The 22525-nt window shown below is 39.3% G+C and overlaps 2 protein-coding genes across 2 annotated transcripts; both read right to left on the bottom strand.

Annotated features, from left to right (window-relative positions):
- Nucleotides 1-551: 551 nt before the first annotated feature.
- Nucleotides 552-7389, bottom strand: chic1 (cysteine-rich hydrophobic domain 1). The gene is made up of 6 exons (XM_073487718.1): nucleotides 7224-7389; nucleotides 5247-5301; nucleotides 4082-4237; nucleotides 3642-3698; nucleotides 3127-3186; nucleotides 552-1977 (listed from the first exon to the last, which is right to left on the bottom strand). The coding sequence occupies exons 1-6, from the start codon at nucleotides 7367-7369 to the stop codon at nucleotides 1927-1929; spliced, it is 525 nt and encodes a 174-aa protein (XP_073343819.1). The 5' UTR covers nucleotides 7370-7389; the 3' UTR covers nucleotides 552-1926.
- Nucleotides 7390-9616: 2227 nt separating this feature from the next.
- On the bottom strand, nucleotides 9617-12891 carry cdx4 (caudal type homeobox 4). Its single transcript, XM_073487715.1, has 3 exons — nucleotides 12456-12891; nucleotides 10843-10988; nucleotides 9617-9850 (listed from the first exon to the last, which is right to left on the bottom strand). The coding sequence occupies exons 1-3, from the start codon at nucleotides 12889-12891 to the stop codon at nucleotides 9617-9619; spliced, it is 816 nt and encodes a 271-aa protein (XP_073343816.1).
- Between the last annotated feature and the right edge of the window lie 9634 nt (nucleotides 12892-22525).

Below are 22525 nucleotides of genomic sequence, written 5' to 3' on the forward strand. Positions count from 1 at the left end.
AATAATGATCTGTTGGAAACATTAACACATGATCAAGATAGTATGACTTGATTAGCTCATTTTATAATAAATGAAGCAATTCATTAATTTGGTAACACTTTAAATTAACCAATATTAATAAATGGTAAATTAATAGTTTATTGAACTTAAATTCATAGTTATTTCGCCTTTAAGCTAGCAGTTAGAGAAGATTCATAAAAAGGGTGAATAAAGTCTTAGGGCTTCTAGAGACTATGATTACGCTGGACGAGCGTTTGTTTGGGAGAACGCTGCAACTCTGTTTTGCTGTGAAGCTCTAGAAATGTTTTGTGGACTATGCAACTTCAACCAACTTTCCATCGACATGAGGGTGAGTAGATAATGACAAAGTTTAAATTTTTGGGTGAACTTTTCCTTTAAATCATCATGAGTTATGCATTAGTTGAGCATCATTTAAGTATATGATGATTCGGACCCTTATTACAAAGTGTTACCGATCTGTTTTTACCGAGATGACACATCATTCATTATCTGACTGTTTCTAATGGAAAAAAAACTAAGCAGCTGCAAAGTAAAATCAAAATCAACAATTTATTTCTCTGTCCGTAGGGATTAGGTCATCATGACAAACATTTACAAGAGTTGTAACGGGGACAATACTGGGAGGAGGATTTAAAGTCTCCTTTGTACAAGAGAACAGATTTCAACCTGTACGTCTCTGTGGTTCACCGACTATTCCAGAGGCACTCTAATAATACAACGCGATGCAGCAATCTCATGACTAAGATTCAGGAAAGTAATACAAACACAAGACATGATGGCTGAGACAAAAAGAACCATCTGGTCAATACGCCATGAAATATGTGCTTCCTAACACATCGGGAGGACCAAACACAGCACGGGGAGGAGTACAAAACTATAAAAATTAATGCAAAGTTGGGTTAAAATGATTAATAGATGGGTGGAAGAGCAGAGTTCAAATCACTATCTTCCAACTGCACATCAGAGATGAAATAATCTCCGTTTTAAACGGCTGACGAGTCATCATTATTGGCAAAAAAAAACGCACAGTGACATGCGCTGGATTAATCTTTATCATCTGACTTTCTACTGGGCTCGAGTGCAATATTCAGTCCTAACTCTGGCATCATGTACATTGCAACTATATGGCTTACAAGGTAAACAGGTCCATATAAACTAGAAAGGTACATAGACATCTTTCATTAATCAAAACTATGGTACAGCAATATATTGGCAAAAAAACTAAAGAGCTAAGTAACTTTATGTAAACAATGGTATACCACTGTACAGCTTATCCTAACATGGTATTTACAGGTCAAGTTCTTTTACTAGCTAGTTCCCATGTACAGAGGGTTAATGTAAAGAAAAAACACAGGGTGGTGACGTACACTGTACGTTAGGCAATTTCAACCATCCCATCTACTTGCAAAGAATTCAAAGAGCGGAAACCCAACAAACAGCATTTAAATCTTCAGACTTGTTGAATTATCCAATGCCTTCCTCTTCCTGTTACATGTAGAGTTATTTTTTTCTTTTTAAAAAAATCATACATAAGGCAAGGATAGTTAAGGAAGGTGGAGGCATCACATTCTTTGCAAGGGATTACGGATATAATAGATGGGATACAGGTTGACGGTTCTTTGGGGTAAATGCACTTTTCGAGAGTTTCACTTGTTCGTCACATGTAACAAAAAAAACACATCCGAGTGCAACAGAGGGGACATGTCTAGTTCTGTCGGGAAAAATGTGCAAAATCTGCTCTAAAGCAAAGTGACAGTGTTGCAAATTTCTAATGTACAAGGTACTGGGAGATGTTCGGGGTCGTCACGAGAGACACCGGTGCAGACCCTTATTCCAACATACTGTATATACAAGGCACTAAGGATAAGATTCAAGGGCCACACGTCCAGTCCTTCAACAGCCTCCTCAGTCCGGTCGAAATATAGGATATTTGGGTAAGAATTCTATAAGAATCACCTGCAGGGAGAAAAAGACAAAACTCATTATCATTTATGACAACTGCAAGGTGTTTAAACATAATGTTCTAACCAGAGATGAAATTATTAATCAATCTGACAGAGAAATTAATTGGTAAAACTCTCTTTTTAGACTCTGACAAAGAGATTTATTGTGTTTTCTTCCCCGGAATTAACACAATATACTTATTCATACAAAAAAGTACGGACAAAAAGAAAGAAACCGGGCAGCTCTTATGAAACTGTTATGCTGGATAATATTACTATCTTTATAGATCACAACATTCTCATTTTCCAGATAGGTGGTTTTCAAGATAATTAATCAATTGTCCCCATATTTATTTAAAAAACCTCTGTATTTTCCCCCCTGTGGCTACCTTTAGTTTTTCCATGGCAAAGCAGTTAGAAGGACTTTTATACCAGAGTCCAACTAAAATTGGGATTAGTCACACAGACAAAGTTCTAATAAAGTAACCCTGATATGATGGGCTCATATTGGCCTTTTATAGATATTTTATATTGGTATCATCAGTATATGTGTCCAATATGTGCCGATATGAAAACTTTATTATTTTACATAACGCAGAAAAAGATGCTTGAAGTGAAGTGTAATTAATAAATTCCCAGTAATGTATACTGTTTCATTGCACTGATGTCATTTTAGGCAATAAAGTCTATCGTTAAAACTCTGAATGTCCTGCCTCTGCTACATACAAATCCTCGCCACACGTTTGATGAATAAACGTGTGTTTTTGTGTATATATAAATAAAAGAATTACAGTTTCTATCAACATAATGAAGAATTGTTGTTAATTACTGTATCTGACAAGTTGCGTAACATTTCTCATTTGTCTACTGCCAAAATAAGGATCTTGCCATACGTTATCATCCTGTAGTGACTCGGCATTTTCAAACAATTTATGGCTACTTTCACAAATGTGAGGATTTGTTTCTTTTCTTTGTGTTTTGGATGAAGCAAGAATTTAAAAGATGTTACTTCACCCTAAAGGCAATATTTACTATTTTCCTGATATTTTATTGATGACAATGAATAGCGAAAATAATCTGCTTATTCACGGCTAATGCGAATAATCATTATGTTATGTAATTATCCAATAATTTATAGTTTCTGCTGTGACAGCCTACTTACGTATTCCATCATATTACTGCTTTCACATTTTCTTTTGCTGAGTTTCCAGTGCAGCCCCAGCTGATGAGAGAAGAAAAGACACAGACACAATGAATGAATCTCTCTCTCACGCTCAAACAGACACAAAGACACGCACACAAACACACACGCACAAAGAAAAATCTGTCTGAAATCTCCTCTTCAGTGTCGAGGGAATTTGGGAGCAGGGCTGTCTGGTCTCGCTGGGGTCAAACTGTGGCCAGACACCCTGAAGAGCTTCCTTTATGCCTTTGCGCAGCTACTAGCTGTAATTTGTTGCTGCGAGACAAAACAAAATTAACACGGCATTTTACTGCTGACCTCACGGTCCTCTCAGACCCAGTGCACCAGATCTGACTCAAACTGCTTTGAGGGCTTAGAGTTTACAAAACAGATTAATGATCATTATCCATCACGATGATACTCCACTGAACACTGACACACACAATTAAGCACTTTCACACAGGTGCTAATGTGCAATTTGTCTTCTTTCTTACCTTGTGGTATAGCCGGTTATTTTCCCACTCTAACAACTTATGAATAGACCGTCTTGTCTGTTGGAATAGAAAACAAATGCACGTACATTAACGATCATTACTCCATCTTAACACTTTAACAGGTAACAGTAAACGGCCACAGTTTAGGATTTATGGACTGGACTCCTACTAATTTACCAGCTAGTAATCTCCACTTCGCTGTCATTAATTCTGAGTGGTAACACCACCTTTAAATGACACACCCTTGAGCTGGGCAGGACAGGAGCTGAGCAGTGCAATGCGTCATTTCTACACAGAGCCACTAATTGAACACGAGCCGTTATTACCCTCTACACTTAGACCAATGCGGCTGAATTGCTATAACAGCCCCTGAGTAATCAGCGTTGATGTAAGGGAGAGTTAAACTGTCCAACTCGTGTCACAGGAGGTCTGGGACTTACTCTCTTGTTGAGGCAGATTACAGGCCATAGACTGCAGCCTACTGTACAGCAACAACACAGGCAGCCGCAAAGAAGCCACTTCACATTCACAGGCAAGTTCTTCTTCAGACAAGCGTTCACCCTGCTGATGCTGGTTTTGAATTCCTCTGGTGCTACCTAGAAAAAAAGGAGAAATGATGGATGTGTGTGTGTGTGTATACCTAAATAAACAGTTCCTACAGATGCAGTGGGGGAGATTCGGGGGAAAATTTAAACAAATTGCTAAGAGCGAGAGACAACTCAAGTGCTTGGAGGTGGTGCTGACATGAAAGATTCCTAATTGCTCAGAAGAAAACCTGAGCACAAAGATCAAAGAGCTTTAGAAAACCAACAGGTAGATATTTGCAGATGTTGTCCAGAGATGAGATGAGATCTCTAAATACTCTGCCTCTGACTTGCTAACCGAGCTCTAGACTGTTCAAGGCAAGGAGGGACTCAAAGGAGAGATAAGCTCAGTGCCTGTGGCTGCGCCGGCCAAACAACTTGAATGGATGCTCATTCCTCGCTGAGTCTGTACGCCATAAAACTGGGGTCGTAATCTTTTATGACAGGATGCAAAGGTCTCTTTGCAAACAGCCAAAGACCTCAGAATAAAGCCCAGCAGGGCCTGATCTGCACCCTTCAATCATCATAATTGTGACCTCATCCATCACATGTCACCCTGGGTCACAATACTGAAGATACTTTTTATTGCCCCACACTTCCCTCGGCCTGCTCTTACCCCTACAGCCTTTTTGTGTTTCTGCGTCCGACCCAGGAAGCTTTCCTTTCTTGTCTGCGGCAGAGTCTTCATTTCATTATTTTATCACCTGGAGCTGGACCCTCAAAAACACTGGGGTCCCCGCCAACCGAGCCCCATAGACGGCTTACTCATTTACAGAGCTGGACAGCAGCACATTCAGGCTCTTTTCTATGCGCTGTGGTGCGTTAGTTGAAATGCATCTCCGTCAGATCAAAACCACTTGGAGAGGTTTGAATGGGCCGGTTTGGGGAAGTTGGGGCTGTTAAAGGCCCAAAAGAACAATAGAATCACTTTGGCTTTTAATTGCTTAATTCTCCCGACTTGGAAGTGAACAGAAAGCAGCCGGCAACACTGAAGGGCAAGAAAACTAAAAGGCAACTGTACCTTTCCCGTGAGGATAGAGGGGAATTCTGTGTCAAATCTGTTGCTCAGTCCAAACCTGAAAAATACATCAAACAAAATGTGAGAATAGTGAAATAAAGCTGTATCTTACACTGAGTACAAAATATGCCATTATTATGGACATGACAACTAATCTACTAATTGCTGTTGCTCTCTGGGGGGACATTTTAAAAAAAACACAAAACAATTGCACAATAAAGACATTTCTATTGTAGTTCTTGATGTAAAGAGAGTAAAGATGGAGGAGTGAAGGTAATTAAGTGGCATCATATTAGTAACAAACCAATACAATAATACTTAAATTATCATCAGTAAAATCAGCATCCAAAGAGATAAATTCCAGAATTTACCAACAAATCATAACTAGGAAAACAAGCTTATACCTCCAAGCTTCCCATAAGCCATTAGTATTTCATTTTATTTCCCGTGTAATTCACATGGGAACTGTGTGATCATTCCCCGGAAGTGAGTAAGATAACATTAGCAATGTTGGTCTGCCGTCAGCTGTTGATGGAGCAGCTTAAAATCAGGGTTCCTACATGTTTTCCAGAGTCAAATTCAAGCACTTTTCAAGTATTTTCAAGGTGTATTTTCAAGCTTTTCCAGCAACTCACGTTCCAGGGATGGAACAATAAAAGTTTTTATCGTGGATCAGGAGAAAAAAAGGATAATTGTGAATGAAGATAATTGTGCATATCCTCACATGAATGGCATGAAAAAGCTGTCTAGCTCGCTGATGTAGATTCCTGTATTGGTTTCCTGATTTATTTCGAATCACCTAAGCCTGTCACCACGGCTGAAGGCACGGTTTGCACGCTGTATGACACGGAGATGAGGTTACCACCATTTATTTATCCTTCATAGATTTCCAGCACCTTTATAATAAGTGCCCCTTGTATTCAATAAATAACAGATGACAGGATTGTGATATAAAACTAATATAGCCTCACCGTATTGTCTTATCAGAATCAGGCTAAAGAAGTCTCAGCATATATTAGTCAGATTAAAGGGGCACTATGTAGCTTGGAGAAGAAATTCAAACTCAGAATTTTAATATTTACAATAATACAAATTCAGAAATATCATTTTTCCCATAACGAATAAAGAAGCTGTTCTCAGAGGAAAATAAGGTCCCCAGAAGACTGTTTGGAGATTGAAAGGTGGCAGGGTCCGCCACATATAAACAAAGCAAAACATTATGAAACCGTGTCGTCCTTTAAGGTCAGTTTGACTGTTCAGTTTATTTAGTTTGTTTATGCACAAATAAAAACAGCCAGTGAAGATCTTTCTCTTCTGACTGAAATCTCTTCCCATAAAACTACATACTGCACCTTTAATGTTGTTGTGAAGGCGAGGGAAGATCTGATTATGATGACACCTATGAACCATTTCAACTTTTGTAGTTCACCCTGAATATCACTGAACTACGACATGACGTCATGTTGGGGGATGACGTCCTTTAAGCTTTATGCTCCACTCTGGTTATCACCCTGAAAAAAATGGCTGCTAAGCAGCTGCCACCCCCATTTAAACAGTGATGAAACTCGTGTCAGACCTTCATTAAGGTGATGACAACGAGCTGACACGGTGGATAACTCCCTAATGTCTGTGTTAACAACACGAGACTGGTGAAGATGTGTTAGCCTGCTCGATAATAACGTCACACTCACACACTTTTAGCTAACGACACATCACATGTAAACTCTCCTGCTAATCATTATCAGGTGCTGAGTCTATTATGGCTGCCGCTGTGAAATACAACTCGCAACGCGTGTTTACGTCGTTATAATGTCGGACAGACCAACTAACCCTCCTCACAAAACACACGGCTAACTGTGAGTTGTTGTGTTTGGCGTTAGCTAGCAGGCTAGCATCAGCTAGCCAGGCTAAGGATGAAGACAGCCGCACAACAAAGCGACCGGCGGGCGGACGGGAGCGACAAACAGCGGCTCTGCTTACACTGTGATGTGTCCGGCCCCTCGCATGATCACGGGCTCCGGGCAGTATCTGGGCAGGTGCTCCTCGCTCACTACGTGCTCATCCTCTTCGTCTTCCAACTCATAAATGGTATCAAAGTCCGCCATGTTGGGTAGTAAGACGCTCATGACGTCTCCCGCGGGGGCGCGCACGGACGCACGAGCGGGAGCGCGGAGCTGGAGTTTTTTTATGAAGAGGGATCATCTGCAGACATGAACATCATCATCATCGTCATCATCATCGTGTCAGGGCCATCACATCAAAACAACATCACTGAGACACGATGGAAACAGACCAGCAGAGTCCATTAGATCAGTATTGCAGCCTCTTCTGTTGTTTCCCCTCTGCTGTGACTCTTGAGCAGCTGTAACAAGAAGGATTTCACAGCTGAGGGATCAATAAAGTCTCATCTCAGACCCAGAACATATGAAGAGTTTCTGTCATGTTTCATCCCATAAATTCTGCACTTCACACCAGAGACAATTAACTTCTTCAGACATGGACACAGGTCAATGTGGAGGCAAATTTCTGCCAATCAAAACAAAAACAAAAAAAGATATTATGAAAACTTAGGCTTGATTTGAAAAAACAACAACAACAAACAAACAAGAAAAAACATGGTTAAGTCACAATTGAATTGAAATTATGAGGAAAAATTAATAATCATGAGATGAAAAGTCAAAGTCATGACAGAAAGTAAAGATAATGAAGGAAAAAATGTCAATTCTGAGATAAAAGTCATAATTATGAGATTAAAAGTCAAAATTATGTGATAAAAAGTGGAAATTATAAGTAAAATATTGACTTTTTTTATCATTATACGTTTTGTATTTCACAATTTTGACTTATCTCATATTTTCGACTTTTAATCCCCTAAGTTTCGACTTTTTGATGACTTTTGATGTCATAAATGACTTGATATTTTCCATCAAGCTCAGTTTTCATCTTTTTTTTTTTTGTCTTTTCTGGCAGAAATGGTCTTCCATACAGTCAAAGACAGGAAAAGTCCTCCTCCCAAAAATAGCCTGTCTGGCCACCTGACAATTAACGTGTCACTTGAACTAATTTCACATGAACCTTCACGAGCCTGAACCCTCCTTGTTAAAATGCTGTGAACCTCAGATAGACTGAACCAAGAACAAGTTACTGTGCGAGTCAAATCTATTAGATGTAAATTCACTGACACTGAATGTTAATGAAGGTGCACCTGAACACAACTGAACACTTCACCTCCTCTACATTTTGGAGGAAAATATTGTGGCCTTATTTTAACTCCACTGTATCTATTTGATAACTTTAGTTACCAGTTGTTCAGATTATCCTGCATCAGAGCCAAAGTAGCAAGTTTTTTAGTAATTATTTCAGTGATTGGACAACAAGGAAAATGCTGATAATCAATCCACCCACATGTAAATATATGTAGTCTCTGACTTTTAACTTTACTTTTGATACTTAAGTACATTTATTGTGAGAAAATCACTTTTGATTCATAATATCAGATACTTCAAGACTTTTATTCAAGTAGCTCTTCAAGGAGTAGTTTGTCACCATTTCTATGATACTTTTACTGAAGTGTGACACTTGTTTTACAACATTTCTATTTAATAAGTCAGATAAAGATGCTAAAGCAGCAGTTGATTTTAATTAGGAGGCCAGTAGCTGAGGGTTTGGAGATGATGAGCCCTGTCTGTGATGACTGGCTCCACACTGGAAGTCATTTTTCAGTGGTAGTCCTTCTTTCTGCCTGACTTTGTAACTTGTAATAATGTGTATTTGTATCCTGTCTGCCAATAATAGTGTAAAATATAGGTTGTTGAAAGCATTTCAAGTACAAGACATGTCATGTTTTATCCAGAAATGTGGTAAATAAGAGAAATGACAGGTGTACTGCAAAAGAAAAACATTTTATTTACATTTTGAGCGTTGCCATCATCATTCAAATTGTGCTGAAAAACGAGTGTAAATGATTTGTCAAGTCAAAGCAGTTCGTCCAGTGTGACATGAGCTACACACAACTTCATTAACAACGTCCCTGAATTCTCATTTTTATTCACATGCACGTCATCACATACAAAAAAAACCAACAAAGGATATTTATATCTTATTAACTCACAAACAAATTTAAAGCTTTTAAGTTTTGAAACACGTCGATTTTTTCTTTTTTTTCTCTCTTTAAATCCCCACGTTATTAGATCTATTCTATAAAAAGCAATATTTGAAGAGCCTCCAGCATTTCGTTGCTATAAATGACATCTTTATCCACAAGCTCGGTGCTCCAGGACGGACAGTTCAGATCCTCTGCTGCCTGTCAGGTGTCCTGTCAGCAGGTCGGAGTGCTCAGTTATTATGTTCGGTGGTCCAGAGGGTGAGCTGCTTCACTGAGTCACTGTCACTTGCTGTATATTCCTGATAGATGGCAAGGTGTTCATTCCCTGAGGAGGGTACAGAGAGCCGTGGATGTCTGTGGGGCTGAGAGAGCCCGGCACCGGCAGAGGGCTCACTGATCCCGGGTCACTGTGCACAGAGCCGCCGCTGCCGTCAGACTGACCCAGCTTCTTCTTGATCAGCTTCCTCTCTTTGGCTCTGCGGTTCTGGAACCAGATTTTCACCTGGAAACACCGAGAAAAGGGACATTTAGTACATGTTTATGTGTAACCTTCATGTTGGTCCATACTACGTAATAAATACAATTAAATATAAGAAAAGATACAGTTAGGTAGGGAAGAAAAGGAAACACACACACACAAACACACACAAACACACACACACACACACGTGCCCTTTATGATTATGATAACAAAAATGTAAAAGAAAAGAAAAGAAAAGAAAAATATTCGCCTAGATAACAAATAAAAATTGATGTTCTTCGGAATATTGAACGTTAAATATATATTTTTAAACTACTTTAATCTCCTAAAGCTAAAATCTCAAAATAAGATAAAATGCAGTTTAAAAAATAAGCCAAAACTATCAATAAATAATAACAATAAACACTATTTATTTGGGTGTGAGCTGCTTTGTTTTATCTCCATGTCATTTAATTATAAATATAATAATAAAATAAATTAACATAATTAGCACAAGATGCCAATTTACACAAAGATAAGACGTTTCAAATAATAAAAAAACCTTAATAAATGTCTTATTGTTTTCTGCTGTCATTTCTAATTAATATGAAATATAAAAACATGTGTTTGCACCAAATATCAGGACATGATTTATAATATCATATAACACATAACGTGTTTGTATTTTAAGATTTATTTCTCAAAAATGAAATAATTAATTAGCAGAACAAGCTAAAGACTCAAATATATCAGGGTGATTGTGTTTTGATATAAATATATAAATATAAAAGTCTCCGGAGTAAATGCATTTCTGTCTTGACTGTAAACATTCAGACAGCTGACACAACACTCAGATGATAATATCGACACTTTGTCAGCTACACGTGTAGAAACAAGACTATTTCTATGTGGTGTCTGTGGCTGCTCATACACAGCATTCACTATGTGCTCATGACATATTATCAAATCATGTATTTCGTCTTCCTGCCATGAAAACAAACCACACTGAAGTATTTCATTGGTTATAAACGTACCTGTCTTTCCGACAGGCCGAGGTTGACCGCCAGCTCAGACTTCCTCCTGATGGTGATGTATCTGTTGAAATGAAACTCTTTCTCCAGCTCCAGCCTCTGGTGGTCTGTGTAAACTACCCTGTATTTCTCCTTCGTTCTTGTTTTACCTGAGAAGACGACAAAAAAAAAGCAAAAACACACAGTTAAGATCGTGCTTTTCTTTTTTTCTCTTTTTCTTTTAGCAGCCAGGTGGTTGAACTGGAAGATTTACGCAGCGCAGGCTGCATGCCAGGACCGGCCTATCTGCACATAGCATCTTTATTAGCTGCTCCTCGAATCCACATCTCTTTGCTCCGGCTACAGATACGCAAACTGAGCTTGTTTTGTGTCGCTTTGATGGTAGTTGTAGCACAGTGAATTTCAAACAGCCGGTGACAAGTTAAAAAGAAACGCACAACAGAAGTAAGAGATAAGAGAAACGTGTGCAGGCCCACAAACTGTCGCGTTACTGTGCGTAAAACACCTCCAGACAACATGAGGGTTCATGTCAAAGTGTTGGATTTGTTTTACGATTTTACAGGATTGTTAAAGGAGTGCATGTTAACTTTTGATGTGAGTTTGGAAACAAATGGCTGACGGTGACAAATCTGATCTTAAGTTTTAAAAAAATGTGACGGACAGCCGCATTTCTACCATAAACGAGAAGCTGCATCCATTAAACCAACGTAACTTCGCGTACAACAGTGAGTCAGTTTTATTCTAGGCCCCCATAATAATAAATATTCGATGTGGAAGTGTAATTAACGCTACTGTAAAGGCCTTACAGTTTGTACCAGCTCAGGTTTGAGTCATTGGCTGTGAAAAACGTCACTCTTTCCGGTAATATAACTCTGTGAGAGGAAGGGAAGCTTGGTGCATATCAAAGTGAGGAGGTGTTGAAAGCAAAGGCCACCGCCTGGATATGACGGATAACACTCAAAACACCAAACAATGTGACAGGGAAGTCGAGCTCACATCTCCAGGATTCATGACATTAACATCACAACTGGGCCTGGCGCCGATTCCTCACACCTTTCTTTTTTCTTTTTTTTTTTAATTTCCAGCAGCTCAGGAGAGAATACAGTACACCGAGCTGTCTGTCCTCAGACCAGTTTCACAGCAAAATTATGAGATATGGAAATGAGTTTTGGACACGTTTCTGCAGCCAGTCTGATGCAATTCATTATTATTATTTTATAGAGTTCTGCTTTTAATGCATAGCCTTTAAACATGCTCATTCTGTTAACATGTAGACTGTTATTAACCTAAATGTGAGCAATGGGCAGAAGACAAGTGTCAAGAGGAAATAAAGGAGTTTCCTTCTGTTGTTTCAATTTCTATCGACTTCTTGTGCGCTTTCTATTTTTTGGCAACACAACGTCTTACCAATTGTTTTTATTCAAACAAATTCGATTGGAAATTTTATTTTAAACGACCTGAAACTTTGAGGAAAAATATTTTAGATGTCTGCGTAAAATCCTCACGGAACCACAAATTCTTGTGTGCGCAAAAACCTAAACATTTTAGTTGCAAGAAAAGGCAACGAAAACAGAATCGAATGACATCATTTTTGGGCACAAAGCTGATAAACTCACCTGTGGAAGATGATTGCGCAGTTTTACTCATCCACTGGAATGAATTGCGTCTTTCTCTGTCAGGAGAAAGTTGTCCAACATTAACGCTCTCCGGCGGCGGCTGTAACACCGCAGCTCCTGGAGGATGCATGTGACTGTACTCAGACGAGCAGTAAGGAACCTGTCCTGGAGACGAGTTGTTCATGGGTGTAGGAATAGTATTGGGTGGTCCCAGACTGTATGCGCCCCAGTCCTCCCGTGGGGCTCCATATGAAGGTCCCCAACTCCCCGAAGACTGTGCGTGCGTATCCATGTTTGGCACATGATGGTATCCGGTAAAGTCGGGGTACTGTGGTGTAGAAACAAAGTTCTGTGGGGGCAGATTGATGCTCGATCTTCTCACTGGCCCTTGGTGATACATGCCGCTTTCTTTATCCAGAAGATATCCCACATACATGATTTGTACAAAAACAACTGAATATGATAAAAACAGCAAAAGGGGAGGATGTTGTGGCCTGTTTTAAGGCGACATTGCGGCCCTGAAACTGTTTAAAAGAAAAAAAAACAATCCTTCTGCTGTTTGTGTAGTCCAAATGGGTTCCCAGTGTAAAATGCGACGTAGTTCCTGTCTGTCTCCAGTCTCACATGATGTGGCTCTGTTGACAAGATGGTAAAGGTATACTAAGGCCTTCCTGACGTCAGCCAACTCCTCAACTCTTGAAGATTTGCATTCAAATGAGAGTGACCGACGCTGGCGGCCCCAGCTGTCCCCTCGCGCCTGTCCCGTAGCGCGTCATCACCTGACAGCGGGCCTATCCTGAACACGAGCTCTCCCCTCCATGAATAAATTAACACCGCGGCCTATCAGCTGCACAGGCTGCAATAAACCAAGTCCTCAAACGCATCAAGGAAAAAAGGCCTGTGCGTAATTGCGCGCAGATGTGTTTTATCTTATAGAAGGATTCACTTTCTGGTGACGATTTTCTGAGTTAGAGTCTAAATCACAATAACAGATTGTAGATAGCTACTTATTTGTGTGAGTTAGTCGCAGAGTTTTCATCTTCCCAAACTAAATCCAGAGCATCCAACACGTTTAATAAAAGCTGTCATCATGGGAACGTTTCCAAACACGCTTCACGCGTAATTCCCGTTTTATTTGTTAAGATATTCACTTGCAAACGAGGTGCAAAGTATGAGAGACTTTCTCTTGAAGCAAGCCGGACCTTTCGTATTCCGTGTTCACACCTCAAGGTCGCACTTCACAGCTAATTCCGGTTACAAGGAAACTCCAACAACCCCCTCTGTGACAAACAGCGGCCCTCCACACATCAGTCACTGCTGTCCCATGAAATCACTGTGAATTGATTTGTCTGCGATCACACTTGGACACAGTCGCTCTTCAAAAATGTGCACAATGCGTCTTGCTCTGCTGCAAACCTACATATCCACGGGTTCATTTAGTTAATGAAACTCACTGAGCATAAATCTGATAATATCACGTTGAAGGATGATTTTTAAAATGCATTTTTCCTCCCAAGATCTCAACTTCAGGCCCAATCTAAGCTGCGCTCTTGTGCGTCTGTACTGAGAAACATAGCTGGATAACATGAACCAGCACACTCGACTTCTTATTGTCATTTTTTAGATATTTCTCTGATCAATTTGTCAGGTGTCTCGCGGCCTATTTAGCAGAGCTGACTAATTGGCTTGTATAAAAGTCCAGCTCAAACTCATAAATGCTGATGGATGCCTCTGAAGCATCTGTTCATTGGCCACAAAATATTTATGAGACTAGTCTAATCGACCCTGACAGTCCAAGGCCAGTCCGCTTCTCATTCAGCCTCCTGGCTTCAGCAGAGACTTTCAGCTGTAGCACAGTGTCAGAGTTACATAAATAAATGTACAAATTGTGTCTAAATTTAGGCCTTTCCTCTGACAGGAGTCTACATATTTTAAATGGTTTCTTCTCAGGGTGATGTAAACCACCAGGCCTTAGAGGAGAATTTGGCTACTTTACATTATTTATTCTGATTTTAAGACTAAATCCAGCAGCAGCTGAACGAGTTTTCTTTATTCAGTCATTCCTCATCCACTTTAGACTGAGTCACATCACTACAGCTTATTGTGTTTGCACTGAGGTTTCTCCTTTCTGTCCTGTAGTTTCCACAGAGTGGTTACTTCAATGCCAATAAACCCTCAGTGGCTTCAAACTGGATAATTCCGACTCACTGCTTCCCTCTTGTGGGTTTATTCAGAACTACAGCTGCTGTAATTAAGCTGCTGACTGATGATCCATCTGGACAGTAATCAAGTAAACCATGCTCACTCAAGCACTGCTCTAAATTAGGTTTTCAGTTTAGTTTGGTTAAATTAAGTTTAGTTTAGTTTAGTTTAGTGGCATTTTTCTTTCACAAAAACAAGAAAAGTTTGACAAAAAAGAGTGAAATAAAAAGTATGATACTCGTGCAGGTGAGGTAGAAACCCAGTGTAGGCTTATAAAAAAAAACCCTCATCTAAGAGAAAGAGAGAGAAAGAAAATAAACGTACATATTTATAAATTAAAGATAAAAATACAAAATAAAATATCAATAAACATGCAAAACCTTTACATACCTAATCACATTAAAAGTTTGATTAGCTGCGGTTGAAAACACAACAAGATCAGATAGTTCATATTCCATGATTGGATATTTTAGTGAGTACTGTCCTGGATGTGTACAGTACATTAGGAGGTAAAGGTTGTTTATCTGTCTAGTTTTATGAAAATTAACCTGAGAATTACAAATCAAGAACTATTTGAAACTTTGTGGCCGGTCTGTCCTCACTTTAAAAGTAAAGGTTCATATTTGAAGAATATCAAAGAAAACAATGGATTTCAAGAAAAGTGGAAAATAAAATTGCACTTCACATATTTCATCTACTTCATGTTTCTCTGTGACAATTCTGAGGCAAATATTGTACTTTTTACTCCGCTACATTTATCTCATAATATTAATTACTAGTTACTTTACAGACTATGTTTAACAAATATTGTGCATTTTTATATGTTTGTATAAGATGAGGGGGGATTCACAATGCAGCAGGATATAAAGTAGCAGTAGTCGCCCCACCTTCGCCTGCTGCAATATTAAAGTGATGTACACATTAATGTATCAGTCAGGGGCCACCAGGGCAAATGTTTGGGGCCCCAATGACAACTCCAAACCCCTTAAACCTCCGTTGGAAGATTTAAAAAAAGGGCTTGGATTTAATTTATTTTTCATTGGTGTCAGATTATTTATAACATCATGGTGATGAACACTGGTTGGAGGGGCCCACTGGGAGCCTTTTGAATTGGGCCCCAGAAGCCTCCAGAATCACCAGAAACATCAATAACAGACCGTTTTCACAGCAGACATTTTGACCTGTCGAGCACAGTTGTTTATAACAACAGCAATAACAGTGGCTCCTTTCCATAAAGTGTCAACGTGAGCCACGTCGCTGAGTGAGCGTGCACAAAACCTTAATACTTTAAGTATTTTAACTACATATAAATGTTCCAGGTTTGATATAAAGTGTCACATTTAAAGCAAAGTGTTTCTGTCATGTTGAGTCAATGTGAGTGTTGGCTTACTAGTTAACTAAGCTTGATTAATTAGATTAATGCAGACTTATTATTGAGTATTTCTCTTTTGTACTGTAGTAAAAGGTCTGAGCACCACTGCTGAACCTCTCACTGGACTGTTTACCACAAGAGGGCAGCCTCCCCCAACACAGAACATTTAAAGACCTACACCATGTTGAACACCTCAGCCAGTGTCACAAACTGCATTATACAGCTCAGTATAATTCAGATGACAGGTAGTTACTGTAACAAACCCATGAAGTGTAAGTTCAAAGGTTTAAAAGTTTAAAAGCTGCAGTTCCACTGATTGTAGGTATTAAATTACAAACAGATAACTGTTGTCCTGAGCCCTCTGTCTTAAGATAATACTTTCTTTTGTTGCAATATGTTATTTCTGCTGCGAGCAAGTATTTGGGAAAACACAAATCAACAAAATATACAACAAATGTTCAGTTGTTTTCAGACATTTTAATGCATAAATGTAACATATTATATATTTAACTCCTGTCATTAGGAAACATCCTCTTTATATTTGTGTTTTATCCTCAGGTGCTCAACTTAACATGAACAAAGGCAGCACAGAAATGAAAACAAACAGTCTTATTTAGTATCAGTGACTGAACTGTCTCAGTGACAGTTGTTTTAATGACATGAAAATGTGAGAAGAAGAGTGATGGACTTCTACTTCCATCTTTTCTTGCCACATTTGCTGCTTCAAACTGGATAATACTTTCTGTTCTTTTGCACTTTGGCTGACCAAATGTTTTATTTTGGCATGTCCATCTCACAAGGTTCACTTCCTCATTTCTCTGAATTTGACTATTTCAGACATTTTCTTGCAAACCCCTTGTGAGTAACATCATAAGAGGAAGTTTGAGAAGAATATGTCATTTATGTAACTCTGTACTTGTAGTAATGACACATGTAACCGGATGACCCTTGTTAAATGAGTCTATCAGACCGTTTGTCTGAGTATCACATCCGCATGAGGCCAGTCTGCACATCGCTGTGATTCAGGAGACATGTTCATGTTTCATCGTGGTCGCAGACGTTTAGTGACGTAGTTGTAGTTTCAGATTAACTGTCGTCTGATTTTTTCAACAAGAATAGACTTGTTAAAAGTTACGAATTCAAGTGATTCAAGCACTCAGATCTGCTTAAGTAACAGTAGAGACACCACACTGTGGAAATACTCTGTCACACAGGGCCGTTTCTAGCTTTTTGAGGGCCCTGTGGGAACTATGGTGGGGGATTATAAACCCTCTAAGGCGTGCACTTAATATTTAAATGCATTAATCAGATCAGATCTGATTTTTGAGTCAAATAATGAGGCTTTTGGACGTCCTACAATCCCAAAGCTTCATTATTTGACCTTGATTATTTAACTTTTCTTACAAATAGCACCTTTAAGTAAAAGCAGTGATGGAATGTACCTAAATACATTTACTCAAGTTCTGTACTTAAGTACATGTTTGAAGTACCTGTACTTTACTTGAGTATTTTCATTTTCTGCTTCTTTATACCTCCACTCTACTACATTTGTTTGATCATTTCAGTTACTAGTTACTTTGCAGATGCTGCATCAGAGCCAAAGTAGATAATAATAGTAAATTAATGTATTTTAATCAGTAATCTGAAAAAACAACAACAACACAGATTCTGATAATCAGAAAAATGCTGAATATCGGATCTGAATTATGAGTTGACCCATAGTACACAGTCTGTTAATACAGAATAGTACATACTGAGTAATATTTAAGTACATTTCAGTCAGTAAAATGGAGTAAAATGTAAATTGTGTGTTCATCAGTGTTGAATCAGTGTTTAAATTCATTGTGTTTTCCTCTTGGCTGAAGCACATTACAGTTGATACCTTTTATGTGCATGTGTTTTCACTAGATGGCGCAATTTAGTTAGTTTTGCTGTGTCTACTGGTCTTTTCACGGATGTGCATGAGTCGATGATTGAAAGACAGAATACAGCAAATGAGAGCAAACCTCCACATGGACTTAACATCCAAAAATCTAAGTGCGAGGATCTTTTACACAGTGATTCTGTGTATAGATGCATCACGATATCTGTCTGACTGAAGAACACAAAATACCCAGGGATAAATAATATAAGTGCAGGGACTCAGTATTAATTCACTGCTTTGTGGTGTCAAATACACTAAACTTAGTCGTCTTAGCTTACAGCCTCTTTATCACACACACTGGCTGCAACTTGTGTTCATGTATGTCATCATTCCAGTCTAAAACAACCATTAACCGAGCCGGACAGAAGAACAGTTCTGGAGTTAAAATGTTTAAAGGAAAGATAAAACTATGACTCACTAAATGCACAGATGTGTACCTCAATATGAAACTTATCAAGCTCCATTGCAAAGCTGACTGTGATTGTGTCCAGGATGTTTCGAAAAGGGTCGTGCAGAGTTTTCTGGCTCGGACCCGACTGCACTGATTTGACTGGGAAAACTTTAGAGGGATTGTATAAGCCTTGAAACAGCACGATCCTGACATTCCCTCCTGTCAGCGGAGGAGAGGATTTACAATCACGCTGATATCACTGTGGTGGACTTTGCCCAGTTGTTGTGTCATTGTTGATGTTCAGATCACCATTCCTTAATTCGGGACTTTGCATCCTTTTTTGTCTTTAAAGCTGCAGGTCAAGGAGATTAATGTGAGCAATCAGTTTGATCACTCTTGAAGCCCTCTCAACATCTCCGTTGACGCATGCATAAAACACTGGACCCTGCAAAAGTCCCTTCTTTCCCTGAGCTCAGCACAGCGTGTACGATGCAGATCTGTGATAGTCAGTGGTGAAACAGCCCAAGAATTCAGTTTGTTGCATAACTTCACTGATGTTGTTGAAGTGGCCACAGTGTTTCTCTGCAGGAGGAGAGGTAAAACAAGACCATCTGCTACTATTTTTAGAGAAACTGCCTGCACGGCTGACACACACACAGGCAGCGATCCTTCATTTGTCGTGTTTTGTAATGTGAAACACATGTAAAGCAGGATGCTGCAAACACGAGTCATGTTGGAGTATTTTGATTCTTTTTTCTTCAGGATGTGACAGAAATAGATGTTGGCAGGATCGTGGAAAACTGTTTCAGTTTACGAGCAAAAAGAGAACATTTTCTACATCTTTGCGGCGTTGCAGGTTTTTTAGGAGGGACGAGTTTATGTTTTTAGTTTCATTTTGACTTTATTCTTTGAACCACACAACAGACATTTGCACATGAAGTTCACGAAGCCATACAGAGTCAAGTAGGCACTGATTTTTTCTTCGTCTTCTCAGTAATATATGATGTGCGGCACAGATAAGGAAAGATACGACACTCTTACGGAGAAGTCGTGGGATCACCAAAGTCTGGAGGTCAGCACCAAACTTCACAACAATCCATCTGAAACTTGTTGAGATATTTCAGTCTGGACCAAAATGATGCACCAACCAATCAATGGACCTACTGCTATTTAGTGCCTTAAAGGGATAGTTCACCTCAAAATCAAAAATACATATTTTCCAATTTAACTGCAGCGCTATTTGTCCATCTAGATTGCTTTGGTGTGGGTGGCAGAGTTTTGGCAATATCAGCCGTACAGATATCCGTCTTCCCTCCGATATGATGGAATGAGATGACACTTGGCTTGTTGGCTTGCTTCAAAATACATTTGAAAAACTCAACAGCGATGTCTCTTTCCAGAAATCAGGAGCTATTTTCTCTCTTACCGAACTACAGCAACGTGCAGCAGAAGGCGTGCATCCACTCATGCTCGCGTCACAGAGGGGTTTAAACATTGATGGTGTCTAGGGACGGGTGGATCGATGCTGCGGCACTATTTCATTCTCACAAGCTTCTCATTTGGCATCAGTTCCTTTAAAAAACATTGATAATCAAATATAAATGCAAAACGTGCGCTGCTGCATCACTTTCAACAGTTTACAGAACTTCAAACAGCCCTGACATAATCAGCTGGACTGTGCTACGTGATACAGGAAACCTATGAGACATGAGAAAGGAGCGTGTGATGCACAGACGAGAGAATGATGCACGGCAGAAAGAAAATGTAGGGCAGTGTTTCTACTTTAATCTGTCAATAAAACAAAAAAAATGTGTGACCATGTGTGATAAGTGCCACAGAGCAGCAACACGACAACACACCCTGAAAGCTGTAAGGAGGCTAAATAAAAACTGGAAGAAGCTCAACCATCCAAGTCTTCTGCGCCACCTGCTGTCCGATAAGAGGGGAGTTTTCAAAAGGGAAGTCATATCCAGCTTTAAGGCTTGACGCCAGAGGTGAACTGTGTTTTTGACAAAAAACACTCCAGTTAATTACCTACAACAATTATTTTTTGGTGTTAGTTTTCTGAAAATCCATCTTTTATTCTTAAAGGTGCACTGTGTAGTTTTGGGGAAGACATTTTTAATCCTAAGAGAAAGATCTTCACTGATAAACAAACTCTTCGTGTTCATGACTGAATAAACATACTGACCCTAAAGGACAACACAATTTCATACTGTTTTACTTTGTTTAAATGTGGCGGACCCTGCCACCTTTCAATCTTCAAACAGTGTTCTGGACCTTATTTTTCTCTGAGAACAGCTTGTCTATTCAGAAATTCGGACTTTGTATTATTACCTCATAAATAATATACATTTTAAAATTCAGATTTTTAATTTCTTCTAAAGTGCCTCTTTAAGAAATGATCAGTATCGGTATCGTCCACGCCTAACGAGCAGTAATCTTAGCTAGCGTAGTTAGCTTAGTTAGCTAGTCTCTCGTCCATGAGTACATAAAGAAGACAGTTGTGACATGAAACTATGAAACTATAACCAGGTCATGATTTCTGGAAAGGGACACTGCTGTTGAGTTTTTCAGATGTATTTATTTATTTATTTTTTGGCCCTTTGAGCACCACAAGCCACCAGCGTGCCATCTAGTTCCAATATATTCAAGAGAAAGCAAACATCCCTACAGCTGAAATCTCCAGAAGTCTGCAACTCGCATCAAAACAATCTAGATGGATAAATAGCACTAAGAGGACAAATATGGATTTCATTCTGGGGTGAACTGTCCGTTTAAAACAAAAAAATAATTAAAAGGAATAAAGACTTCCTAGAATTTAAGTTAACACAGCAAACAATTGAATTCCAAGAAAAAAACTGCTCATTTTCTTTAGTGCACGATGTGTTGAAAGCTAAACCACAACACACAACAGAGATGAGACGAGGCCGGAGTGCCAGCCACCGCACATTTCCAGAGAGGAGGTTCTGACGTCCCACATGTGGACTCATTGGAGGGATTTCAGTCCACGAGAAGCAGCAGGGTGGTCGCACAGAAGCCCGGCAGCACCAGAACCGGACAGAAAGGGATTAACACCAGTTCCAAAATAACATGTTCACATTCATCATGCCGCTGTGGACAGCATTTTTTCCCAGGCCCTCCTGTAGTACGAGCACTTACACACCCCTTACCCCCCGCCAGAGAGGTAAACAATGCGGGCGAGCTGGTTTTCCTGCACTTTTGGCTTTGAATGGGCATTGATGCGTCTGAAGGCTCCTGAGGGTTCAGGGCTGACGTGGTTTTGTTCCAGTTCTCTGGAATCAATTTGAAGTCAGACATTTCCTCCGAAATACCGTGTGCAGCTCGTGTTAGCACCGAAACAACCAGAGGCAGGAGGTGATCAGATGCACCGATCTTATCTGACATTAAGTCTTCTTTCTGTTTGTCATCAGCAAACAAACAGAGTAAAGACACAGAGGAGGACACATGCTATGAATAAAGTAAACACTGTGCAATACTTCTTTTTTTTTTTTTTTTACTCCACTGGCATGCAAGCATTTCAAACTTAAATTCAGACCAACAATACAAGCTCTCTGATGTTTTTCATATAAAGCGTTTTAAAGAGATCCATAAAAAACAAAAAAACTAAGTAAGAATTTTGTTTGATTCTTCGGACTAATCCACAACACATGACTGACGCTGCCGGAATAAAATGCCACTCTGTTTTTGTCAGTTTCCCTGAAGTGACTTTAAAGTTCTTGAAACTTCAGCTACATCACAAAAATATTAACTTAAAAAAAAAAAAACACAGGTGGTGTAAATAAATGTTTCATAAGTTTCTTGGTTATTTTCCCAGCAGCATGTCTCAAGGGACAGCAATGTCATTTCATATGTTAACAAATATTAAATAGACTTCCATGAAACCTTCCCCCAGAGGATGAATGTTACTCACTTTGGTGATCCTCTAACGTTTCCTCCAGCTGCCAGTATACAGCCGTAAGTGACTTTTGCGGTTCTGAGGAAAATGTTGAAAGGATTTCCGTGAAAACTGGTGCGCACATCATGTCCGTTCATACTGAAATATGATGTCTACTAACTTTTGGTTATGACTCAAAGCTGGAAGCGAGTTTGCATTTTTGCACTTCCGGTTCCCTCATTTCGAAGTCAGTGGGTTTTTGGAATTGGTTTTTGGTTTGATA

Source organism: Pagrus major, chromosome 18 (assembly GCF_040436345.1).
Source record: "Pagrus major chromosome 18, Pma_NU_1.0".
Lineage (NCBI taxonomy): Eukaryota > Metazoa > Chordata > Actinopteri > Spariformes > Sparidae > Pagrus > Pagrus major.